General features: G+C 35.1%; 2 protein-coding genes and 1 long non-coding RNA gene across 5 annotated transcripts in view; 2 read left to right on the top strand and 1 right to left on the bottom strand.

Annotated features, from left to right (window-relative positions):
• CHLSN (cholesin) overlaps positions 1 to 12,421 on the bottom strand; it is a 130,196-nt gene that overhangs the window by 106,880 nt on the left and 10,895 nt on the right. The window lies entirely within an intron of this gene.
• Positions 4,166 to 6,537, top strand: LOC142603999 (uncharacterized). Its single transcript, XR_012837889.1, has 3 exons — positions 4,166 to 4,299; positions 4,848 to 4,994; positions 6,344 to 6,537. It is a non-coding gene; the product is annotated as an uncharacterized LOC142603999 (long non-coding RNA).
• Positions 6,548 to 10,749, top strand: GPER1 (G protein-coupled estrogen receptor 1). The gene has a single exon (XM_010303418.2). The coding sequence runs from the start codon at positions 6,787 to 6,789 to the stop codon at positions 7,858 to 7,860; it is 1,074 nt and encodes a 357-aa protein (XP_010301720.1). The 5' UTR covers positions 6,548 to 6,786; the 3' UTR covers positions 7,861 to 10,749.

Here is a 12,421-nt window from a genome sequence, read left to right as displayed (position 1 = left end):
CACTAGGGCCCTACTGTCCTATCTAGGATTTAGGAACAAGTGCGTCTTCTCAAGAACGAACTACTATGTGTATGTCTGTGAGTACTCCTGGGTGTAGCTTCTGGCTGCTGTCTGAGACACGCGAGTGAACGTACTCTGGTCTCCTCCCTGTCCACGGCTACTGTCGTGGGAAAAACCAGAGTATTTTCTGGATGGCTGGTTATGTGTCATATTTACAATGAGAAGACTTTGTAACTGAATAGAAGAAAACAAAGGTGAACAGGAGAGAAGAGGTTGAAAAGTGCAGAACAGTAATTCAAGTAGTTATGAATACAACTTATAACAATACAGAAATGTTTTGTTAAATCATTCTTGATAACGTTAACTCAGAGCTTACGTTAAAATTCAGGACAATGAACGTGCAGTCCTAGAGAAAATCTACTTGCATCCAGCTAGAATATGAGGGCAAACACCCCTATGTGCAATAGGGGAAGGAACAGAAACAGTACCCAAAAGGCATAAAGGCATTCTAAAATAGTCTGGTATGAAAAAGAGCAGCTTTGGCTAAGATTAAAAGTAACAATTTTTAAATTATTAATAATTTGAAGTGTATTTTTAAGAACAAAATAAAATCTCCCTGCTTGGAGAGATTTTTTTTTCCCCTATACCAGCAACAGCTTTGTTGAACACTTACTTCTTCCAGGCTTCACCTAGTTTTGAACAGTATGTTCCAGAAAAACTAGACTATGTATTTTTATAGGCATGCTGTCAAAATTAACGAAAGGGATATACTGGAAAATTCAAAGAAGAATATTTTACTTCTGTACTGGCTATGTTCATATCTAAGACTGTGGTCTGCTTTTGAAAAAACCCTTCTGTTCAGTAAAAGAAGAGAAATGAGCAGGCTGCGGAAGTTTAGGCATGAATTTGAGTTGGTAACATGTTTTGGAAAAGAACATGTAGAGACTGAGGACTCATCTTTTTTTTTTCTGAACCAGCTGGCTCAAATTTTATCTGATCCCACTGCAAAACAACATCTGAGCTAAAGAGAGACTAGATTTGCACATTTGAATCATAACTTAAGCTGCTACAGCCCTACATGTATTACTAAGCCTGGCCTTAGTTACATCCGCATTTCAAACTTACAGATCCTGAACAGGCTACACCATTCTTTATCTTGATTTTGAGGTAGCTGCAGAAGATTTGGAGCAGCGTGAAAGCTCAAACAATTCAGCCCAAGTAAGTACTCTATATAACGTTTGCACCATATATGTTGCACAACAAATTGATTCACTAATTGGCTAGAATGAAAGAATGCGTTTCACTTCCATGGTGCCAGTGTCCAAAGGACTGCCAGACTCAACTACTAAAAGAAAAACGATAGAGGCTTTGCGAATTATATTTTTTAATTGCATTTGGATAGAGCCTGAAGTCCTATGATGAATCATCTTTCACTATACAACATTTTGTGGTCCAATTTTGTACAATTTTTATTATCCCCCAAGAGTTTTGCGATACACGCTTTAAGAAAAAGTTTTTACCAGAAGAGTTTGAATGGGTACACATGTTGTCACTGAAAAAGAAAAGGCTGAACTTTTAAAAATTATTTTTAGTAAGAAAAATGCATTCTCAGAATTATTGGCAACTGAAAAGCCTAAACACACAAAATACACTGTGTTTTCTGCAGGCACAGAACATGATTGATTCCAACTCAAACTAAGTTTAATTATTTGCAAGAAAGGGAAAGTTACTGCAGCTGGACAGGATGAGTATGAAGGTGCTCTAGAACTGGGTAACGGATGCAGACAGATGTCATTCGGTGGCTGAAAAAGGTGAGAGTCAGTATCCATGCTAATGGAAAGATGAGAGAGAATTTAGAGGAGGAGATCAATCTACTTGCAAAACTTCATGAACATTACAACAGCATCTGTATTTCCTCTGGAGACGTTTCAGTAGAGATTCTTATACAAATCTTATTTCTTCTGCATACGGTTACATTACACTGCAAGCATTCCCCCACAGTTTTAATTTAAGCTTCCTTCCCCTTCCATGCAATATAGTTACTTTTTTTCCAACTGTATACACCCTGGCCCTGACTGAATTTCTCCAGGACTCAACACGTTCATACCCAAAGCACTTCCACACTTCTGATAAAACCCAACAGCTCTTAGACCCTGCAGGGCTTTATCCTGCTTGTCATCCCGGTGGCGAGGCTGAGGCATAGTGCTGGCTCAAGAGCTGTGATACACCAGATCTCTTACATTGTTCTCGCACCTCCTCAGCTTTCTTCCTCCTCAGCTGTCACCTTTTTGCCACACAATAGCATAGAATACCTTCTATTATACCCCACTTTAAGACTCTTGGTGCACTTAAGTACATCATAGACAATTACACTAGTGTTCCTTAAAGACTATAGTGTTAGACACACTGATTGAGATATATACACTGTTTTAGGAGTTGGCTACTACAGATTTAAAAATAAACTCCTAGGAAAACTTTAAATGCTGGATTATTGAGGTTTGACATCATATGAATGCTATCGCGCCAGTTGCTTTCGCGCATATTCTCAGCAACAATCAAGATAAGGTACGACAGGCAGAACTGTAATACTTAATACAGTCACAACTGTGACTAAGTACGGCTCATTAAGGCACTCCCCATAAAGTCCCACGGAATATCAACAACTGAGAAAAAAAGAGTATAATGTTCAGCAGCTGCTAAAATTAGTTTTAAGCATTTTCTGGAATATGGTAGCGATGAACAGTGAGATTATGATAGATTAATCAGTAACAATAATTTGACTGCATAAACAAGGGCCTGAAGACGTTGTCATTTGTTTTAGGAAACAGGATTCAAAGAATTCACATGATCATCTCATAAAATATTTAGTGAAATACAGAACTCACTAATTACAATATAATAATACAATATAATAATACTAGATTTGGCCTCTTATGCTTCATAGCAGGAAAAACAGCTACTTCGTGGGTCTTTCAAAAGAGAATTTCCTAACAATTCTGCAAGCATGGCAACAGGACATATTTCTTATCATGAATTCAAACAAGAAAATTAGCACTCAATTCTACGTTTTAATAGCAAATCAGCTGATATTCCCAGCTAGAAAAAACAAGGACAGGCAGACCAGCTGATTCTCAAGTCCAGGACCCCATAATTACAAACAACTAACACCCAGAAGCAACATTATGCATAAAGGAAAATAAAAAATCCTTCTGGCCCTTACGAGATCAGTGAAGGAGAGAACTAAATACAGCAAAACCACATGATCAACAAACAACAATAAAGACTTTATAATCCTCTTCGTTAGGACAGCAAAAAATTAAGACCTTCAAAGCTGCTATCACAAGATTTTTCTAACATTACAATTATTCTAGTCCTATAATGCAATCATATTTGTACACTTCTCAAAGCAAAACACTTCAGGCTCTCTGTCCTCACAGTCCTGCAGAAAGACACTCCAGAAAGCCACTCCACACACAGTGGAAGTCTTCTGTTCAGAAAATCTTTACCAGCACTAATTTGCACAAACTTTCTTTTAAGCTACCTAATAATTTATTCCAAAACTATTTATGAAGAGTCATCACGTAAGCACATCTTTAAAAACATTTTTAGTAACACTGTCAAAATCCTGTGTTCCTGTGCACAGAGCGTTACAGAAAATCAGCAAATAATCTATTTGCCTCAATGGCACTAGAAGGCAAAGTGCCTTCTACTGCCAAAGCTACTTGTGGAAAGAGCTTTTGCTTCAATTTTCTACAGATGCTGCATTTCTTTTGCAATCTAAAAATATTTGACCACTCTAATAGAGGTGATATATCCATGATGATGGCTTGTTAATTGTTTACTCCACACTTCTGAAACTATAACACTGTCATCTTGAAATCCTAAATGCTGAAATCCAATTCTCTTATTCCAGTAGCAGGAGACTGCTGCATCAAGGTACAGCATATCCATTAATGGCACTTAACGTTCAGGTATCAGATCAATAGAATAATAAAAAGCAACTTACACAAATAAAATATTTTCTTTTATGAGAAAGAAAGCTTTAACTTTCTTCCTGTTCTAAGAATTCTGGCCACCGGTAGGTGGTGTTTCTGGAAATGTCAAGTAGGTTTTTTCCCCCCTACAGATGAAATGCAAAACTCCACCTGCAATACTGGTGGTTTTATGCAAGACAGAGGCTCCACATTCTCTGCTATTTTATCCATGTGATTTTGAGCTGAGCGATTCTAAGAAGTGTGAGGATGACAACGTGCACCTGAAAATTTAAATACAAACAGGCAAAATGGGATCCACTTGAAGGTAGGAAAACTCAAATTTATATTGTCAGTTTAGCAAATGACGCTTCTCAGCTGCTAGATTTCTCTCAATCGAGTATTTATCTTTAGATTGTCCAGAGGCTTTTAAAAAATACCACGTATAACAGTAATTATTGCTTTATATCTATGTAAAATATGCTCAGTTACGATTTGCAAATAAATGTCTTAATTACTGATCTGCTGAGCTGTAGGTTTGAATGGACTACATCGTTTGAAAAAATGCTTGAGGCAAAAAGGAAGGCAAAATGAACATTAGGCAAAATAAAACTGACAATTACGTGAGAAAATACGCTTGACTAGTTCTAGTGAAAAAGAAACCAGCAGAAACAGGGTTAATTCTAGCCTTATAAGGCTGTTCAGCACTTCAACTGCACACAAATTAGAACAACCCTGGGAATCTATAAAGCTTGTTTTATTGCCAAGGACATGCAGCAAGATCTGCATTTTGCTGTTGTAAACTATCCTTTATTTAAGACGTTTTAAAACCGAATAGACTTTTATATGATTTTTTTACTGCTGAATCGTCAACAGGTGGCATCCACTGCAGCTTTGCACACCTAAATACAAGTTTTTACTGACAGGGCAGTGGAAGGTGACACATCTATCAAGCGTATACCCGAGCAAGACCCAGCCTTCTGTTGTCTGGAGGAAAATCAGCTCTGGAGAAATGGAATTAAGGTAAAATAAAGTGTTTCACAGTACGTGGTTACCTATAATGCTTGTAATTGCTTGGCTGTTGGTAGCCTTTCAGATGTAATTAAAATCTGACCACAGACCAACCTTTTAAAATCAATTGCTTAGACTGTTATCTTATCTTTTATTGTATTTAAAGCAGTTTTATTGCCTTATTCAAAGGTAAAAGGATGTTACATAAAAGACAACAGTTCATGTCTGACTTCCATAGCTGCTTGAAATGAACACCAAACCCTCTTCAAATCAGTGTAATTTCATATGGATATTTTATCATAAAGATTTACATTATGAAAATTATTGAAAGCAAAAAACAGCTACTGTGTACTTAACGCCTATTTCATTAAGAAATAAAAGCTTTGGAACAGATATCTTTATTGAAGTATCTGCTAGCTACTTCTGATAACTTGAATACATTTAAGCAAACTCAGAGCTGTATTTCTGACTGAAAATATTCTAACACTCCTACTCTATTAGTGGTCTGCTCCTTTTTCCTCCCCCAGACTGTACATCAGCAGGATTTAAGTCATTAAAATGTGGAAATACACATGAATTTTACTAGTAAACAATTTTAACTCTTTATTTTAATTACACTCAAACATACTAAAAAGGTTTTGGTACTAAGATGAAGATTAAAGCAATTAAAAATATTTAAAATTTAACACAAAATACCGTGGTTTATAATTTTCTTGCTGTTTTATTGTTTGTAGTGTCTTTTGTTTGTTTGTTTTTCTTTTAAATAAACTTCCAGCAATGCTTCGAGTCCATAGCATTCAACATTTATAAGTAAACAAATCAGATAACTGATATTTTCCATTCCTATCCGGAAGTCATTGCAACATAATTAATCACAAAGAAAAGCAAATTTAGTATAATAATGTTGGTGTAAATCAATATACTGTTTGTATTACTTTCATTTCTAAAATTTCCCTTTTCCTTCCCCCTGAAACCAACTGCTTTTCATCTCCGTTGCCTTCTCAACCACAGACTCCACTACTTAATAGCCTTATAAGCTGCTGATGAAATAAATATATATATTTTTTTAGATATATATATATAAAATGTTTTTCTTCAGTAGGCTAAACTCACTCATCTGATTTTCTGTATTTCTACATTTTCCCATACTGAATCCCTGAAGGATACACCAAATTTTAACAGATCTGCCCTCCCAATATATTATCATCTAGAACAAATTTAAATTCTTTTAACTGAACCTTTGTGTATATATATTCAAACACGGTGTTTGCTACAACTTCAGCTGTGTATGCTAAGTTAGCAGAAGCATATGGTACAACGCTGGAGTATGAGATTAATTGTTTTCCATTTGTATATTACAGGTTCAAGGATGTTCATTGATTATTAAAAGAAAACAAATGGAGTTAAATTCTACTACCCTCCAACCTGCATGAAGAAACACTGTTGATGAAGAGCTTTTATTAAAGAGATTCAAGTACCATAATGGTAAAAAGATTCCTACATGATCTTAAGGCATACAGGAACTGCAAATTCTCTCATTTGCAATGTATATAGTGTCCTGTAAAAAAAGAAAAAAAAAAAGAAAAAAGACAATTACTATTTGTACTGTTAGATTTCAGTTAATTTTAAGTCTAATTAATTTGGCTTCTAAAGAATTTTAATTTCCTATACAAAAGTGTACATCTTTTTCCATTCCAAGCAAAATGCTTACTATGAACTTAGTTGAAAAGAACCAAAAATCTGATTTTTTTGGCATTACCACCAAACTGTGAGTACTAATATCTTTTCTGCACATATTTTAACCATGGAAACTTATTCTGCCTCAATATCACCTGTTATATGTAACAGCACAACTTTTAACCTAAATGGATCATATTTGTGTAATGAAAGCATATCTTCCAGATTAGCTGATAAATCAGAACACCAACAATATGTTATTGGTCTTTTCTTATCATGTCTTTACACAATATTTCTCTTTCCTATTGGTTTTGTAGGAAACATTCTGATACTGGTTGTCAACATAAGCTTTCGTGAAAAAATGACTATTCCAGACCTTTACTTCATAAATCTTGCAGTAGCTGATCTCATTTTAGTTGCCGATTCTCTCATTGAGGTTTTTAATCTTGATGAAAAGTATTATGATATCACTATTATTTGTACCTTTATGTCTTTGTTCCTTCAGATCAACATGTATAGCAGCATTTTCTTTCTGACATGGATGAGTTTTGACAGATACATAGCGCTGGCAAAAGTAATGAGGTCCAACTTATTTCGCACTATGCAACACGCTAGATTAAGCTGTGGTCTCATATGGATGGCATCTATTTCTGCAGCACTAGTTCCATTTACAGCTGTGCATTTACAACACACCGGAGAGGTCTATTTTTGTTTTGCAGATGTAAAAGAAATCCAGTGGCTAGAAATAACCTTGGGGTTTATTATCCCCTTTGTGATCATCGGTCTTTGTTACTCATTAATTGTTCGAGTTCTTATAAAAGCACACAAGCATAGGAGTCTCCGTCTGCGGCGACAAAAGGCTCTTCGAATGATCTTTGTTGTTGTCTTGGTTTTCTTTATCTGCTGGCTACCTGAAAACGTCTTCATTAGTGTTCAACTTCTCCAAAAGAAAAGCGAGCCTGTGTCTTCGAGCAGCCCATCCTTCAGACACGATTATCCTTTAACAGGACATATTGTGAACCTAGCAGCTTTTTCTAATAGCTGTTTGAACCCCTTAATTTACAGTTTTCTAGGGGAAACCTTCAGAGACAAACTGCGACTGTATATTGAACAGAAAACAAAAATGTCCACGATACATCGCTTTTGTCAGGCTGCCTTGACGTCTGTCATTCCTGACAGTAATGAGCAATCAGAAGTCTGATTTAGTAGTGGTTGTATAAAACATGACTGTGAAGTTGTGCAAATAGTGAACAAAACGCTTGCTACTAATAGAAAAAAGTGCGTTTGTGTGTTTATATATATATATTGTATCACTCTGAGTATGGAAGGTTTATATTCAAAATGTTTTTATGACAAGACTTTAATGTAGAAGAATGTTTTAGTCAGATTTATATTTAATTATGAACAGGATTATTAAAAGCTGAGCACTGAAGGAGCTTTCATTTGTATTATACATCCATGAATGACAATATAGAAGAAAATTTTATCAAGTTAGGAAGACTCTAGATGTAACCTGATTATCAGACACTACTTTGCTGGTGTATATAAGGTACTTCCACTGAAATAATGAAGCTGTCATAAGAATGGGGAAAAATCATTACAATGTATTGATGTGGAGATGCAGAAAACATTGATTTTTTTTTTTTCATCCAAATACGTTAAGTAAATGACTTTGCTTAGAAGAACTACATAGTACTATCATCACTGTATTCTAGCATGTCTTCCACGATTAACTTTTTTTTAATCTTAAGATCATCTAGCACAGTGGTGAGTTTTTGTCACTGTTTACATCAGCACTTCATCAAAACTGAAATCATCTGTAACTATATTGTTCATCTCAAACAACTTCACAGAAGCAAAATGTAAGGCTTCATTCTGCCTTTTAAGGATTCCCCAAGACAATCTTTCCCAGGACAGACATAATCGGTCCTTTTGTCAAAAATACCAGTACACACGTACATACATTCGTATCTGCCTTCAGATTTAAGTCCAAGTTGCACGAGATGTCTGTACGATTAGCTGGCCTATTTTGATTGCCAGAACAAAATGCTGTGGCTTTAAAAAAAGTCACATTCTGCAAAAGAGTATAAAAATCACTTATGAAACCAGAAGCTTCAGTTTTTAGAAAGGAAGAGCTTAGGTAATGAGGAGTGTGATGAGGTATTATCAGATCTGCACTTTGTGCACAGTCTTCCCCACCTCCAGAAACCACTGGCCTTTCAAGACGTTAAGATGCATGTTGGTTGTGTTGGTCATTTGAAGATGAATTATACTAGGAAAACAAATGTTAGCACCAGGTACTTGAAAACAATGGTTTTAAATCTGATTGATGCTTAGTACAGGCTACTGCTGAACTTGTATAGAGGAAGCTATAAAGTTCCTAGAGATTAGTGTGCGAGATCATTAAAACATCACTTGCTGCATCGCTGAAGTGAACCTCTGTGCTCATTGACTTAAGAACGAGAACTCTGCAGAATAAGATGCTCTGTCCTATTTTCAAATGTCATATATGAACTAATTAGCACATGAACAGATTTTAAAGGATTTTTTCAAAAAGTAAACACTTAAAACAATGACTAAAGTTACTAAGTAATAAAGAAAACAGTGAAAACAATGATTCCAGTCATATTTCTCATGAAATATTTAGAGTTTCCTAGTGGAAGCTTTGGCCACAAAAGACTTGACCTATAAACAGAAAGGCCACAAGGCGATGGCTGAATTTGAAATAGATATTTAGATATTCCCGCAACTGGAGCAGGAACTGCAGGGTGGAGTTTGTGACAACTGCTGATTATTTGCAAGTGACTGCTAATCACAGTCTAAGGAAAAATGTCATTTAGTCACCTCTTCCCTGTAGAACACCAAATATATCTTCTCTCAAGAAAGATGCAAGCATTGCCATGGCTTCTCTGCATAGAACGAGTTGCTAAACAACACTTAGCTAGCAAGAAATCTCACACTATTGTGCTACATCATGCATAGCCCTTTTCCCTCATTAGTTTCACTTTTGGAATTAGCCACAATTACTCATATTCTATTGACTGCCAATGTACATTAATCACACCTTGAAAGACAGCTATTTCAGACAACACAGAACTGAAGGAATGGATAATTCTCTTGGCAATGCAATTCTGTGAATTAAGACACTACTTCTGAGATTACAGATATATTAGGTCTGTGTGATCTTGACACTTGGCATGAATAAATAACTAACTAGGGCTTACAGCAATGCACTTTTCCAATTGTAGTTGTTGCTTATTTTGTTTTTATAGGCGTAAACTCCTTTCCCCGCCTCCTCCCTTCCAACATAGGAATCTGGTTTTTGATCAAGGCTATGGTAGAAGCCCTTTCATCACTGTAGATTACAAATCCAGAAAATGTCTCTGCTCAGAAGCTTCTTAAAATAAATAGACATTATTAGCAAATGCCTACTCATACATACTATGAAATAGTTTGTTTCTACGTGATTGTATTCAGTGATGTCCTGATACCACAGTGAAATCTAGGAAAGATCAGATTACTACAGTACGAAGAAAACAGTATTTACTCAACCTGAAACAACCTATTGTATATTTAAAACCAAGTTACAAATCTAAGCTAACTGATGAGATTCCTACTGTTAAGATTTTGGTACAGGCTTATGAACTGTGCCTGAAATTACTGAATTTAAACATACCACTAACTTTTTATTTAAAGTACTCTCCTAGGCAAAAAAATAACACACTTCTTCCAAAACCGTTTTTCTTTTTAACAGTAAGTATGTACAAAGTAATCTTTACAGAAATGCCATACAACTTTTATGTATTTTTATATATATATATATACACACACACACAACATGCTTTCTGCAGCCTATCATCTTGCAATAACTCATTACCATGGCTTATCCATGAACCAAAAAAGACCTGTGTTTTATGTAGTTTTCTTTAAAATTGAAGAGCACAATCATCCGAAAACTTCTTCTGGAGCGTAGGGGAAAGGAGTAATGAGAGTAATAATTTTGATACAACTTCTTTACTTAACTTTTCTCTCTGGTCTCTCACAAATTGTTTAATTTAAGGAAAGGATTCCATACGCCTTTCTAAAATGCTGGACTGATGACAACTATGAGATTCAAAAACCTGTTTATCACAGATGCTTACAATCTTTGCTATAATATTCTCTATCAAGTCTCCAAACAAGAAGAGTCTAGTATTAGGAAAAGCAAACAGAAAAACAGAAAAATAATAAAAAATACAAAAATACCTGAAAGAATACATCAAAGAATACCTGAAACCATTAATTGCTTTTGAAAATAATACCTTAACACAAAAATGTCTTGAATGCACAGAGTATTATTGAATATCTAGAAACAAAATAAATCCAAATAGCACAAACTAACACCAGTCTGAACCTGATAAGACTGAAAGCAACAGTCTTCCCTCAACTGTGTAAAAGGATATGAGGAAAAAAATAGTTATCTGAGACCATTTTAACATGTTAAGTGTAACTTTGCATCCTTTTAACAGTTTTAGGAGATACACTAAATACCAACTGTGCAGACAACACATCCACATCTAGAAAAAGCAAAGTCAGTCAGTCTAAAGATAAAGCTTGATTAATTTATGAAAAGCATTACATGATGTGAGGGCATGTGACAGGGAATTTGAATCAATGAGTCAGGCGATCCCAGATTCTGTGCAAGACTTTGACATAATACGGGCAAGATGTAAGAAAAGTCGCCCCTCCCTTCCCCTTTTGGCTCCACAGAAAATCAGAACGCTAGCATTTAGAGTAGTCAATCCACCAATTCCAGAAGACAACATGCACTATAAAATAAATTTTAAAAAACCAAAAGTCAGAATTCTTAAAACATTATTTTCTTCCATATCGTTTCTATCAAATGAAAGAGATACAGGTTCATCTTATATTCCTCCAATGTAATCTGACATTTATATTATTAATTGAAAATGGCTTATCTGGCATAGAAAATCCATTCTACTAAACTTGCAAATAGGCAAGCTTTAAAAGAAAAAAATTGAGCACAAAGTTTTAACAAGAAAATGCTTTTAAAATTTCAGACCAAGTATCTGGGTTTTAAACAAAATTCATTGGCTGTACAGTGCAGGCTCTAATCTTTTTTCCAGCCATCAAGTTCTACTAGAAGCTAACTGAATTTTTTCCCGTGTAAGGATTTTGCTGTATTCTCTCAGCTGTTTATTAAGATTGCAAAAGGGAAAAGGTTGTCTGGACAATTTTAAATGGTTAGGATTGTCACATAAAAAAATGTGTTAAAGAGTGGTTTACCATTAGTAAAAGTGTGTCAAGTTCTACCCCAGTTATCATTTAATTCCATTTGAACTTGTTTCTGCATAAGTAGGAAAAACAAGTGAGTGTATGAAGAAGGCATGTTTGAATTTTAATAGCTATTCATGAAGGTGAGCCAATGAATTAATATGATTTTGATTGAAAACAACAAAGATAAGGGTTTGATTTCAATTTAAGGGTCAGTATCCTCCCCTTCCCCTCCAAAAGTCTTACCTTATCCATTCAGACCATCAGACAAATATTTAAAACTTTCATCACAGAAAAGCATAGGGCCACATTCACTGTTTAATTCAATTGATTTAATTTTATCTTTGCAATAGAAGTTTATGCTTACATTACCAATTACACCTGCAGCAGCCCATCGGTACACAGTTAGACCTAGCCTCATTCAGAAACTGTTTACATTGAGAAATTATTATTATTTTTACATTCTGTTTAATAAATATGTCGCCAAC

This window comes from Balearica regulorum, chromosome 15, assembly GCF_011004875.1.
Source record: "Balearica regulorum gibbericeps isolate bBalReg1 chromosome 15, bBalReg1.pri, whole genome shotgun sequence".
In the NCBI taxonomy this organism is placed as follows: domain Eukaryota; kingdom Metazoa; phylum Chordata; class Aves; order Gruiformes; family Gruidae; genus Balearica; species Balearica regulorum.
Note: the sequence above shows the minus strand (reverse complement) of the source record. Positions and strands in the feature narration are given on the sequence as shown.

Excerpts from the sequence above, each read along its gene's own strand:
- GPER1 (XM_010303418.2), top strand. The coding sequence starts at position 6,787 with ATGGAAACTTATTCTGCCTCAATATCACCTGTTATATGTAACAGCACA.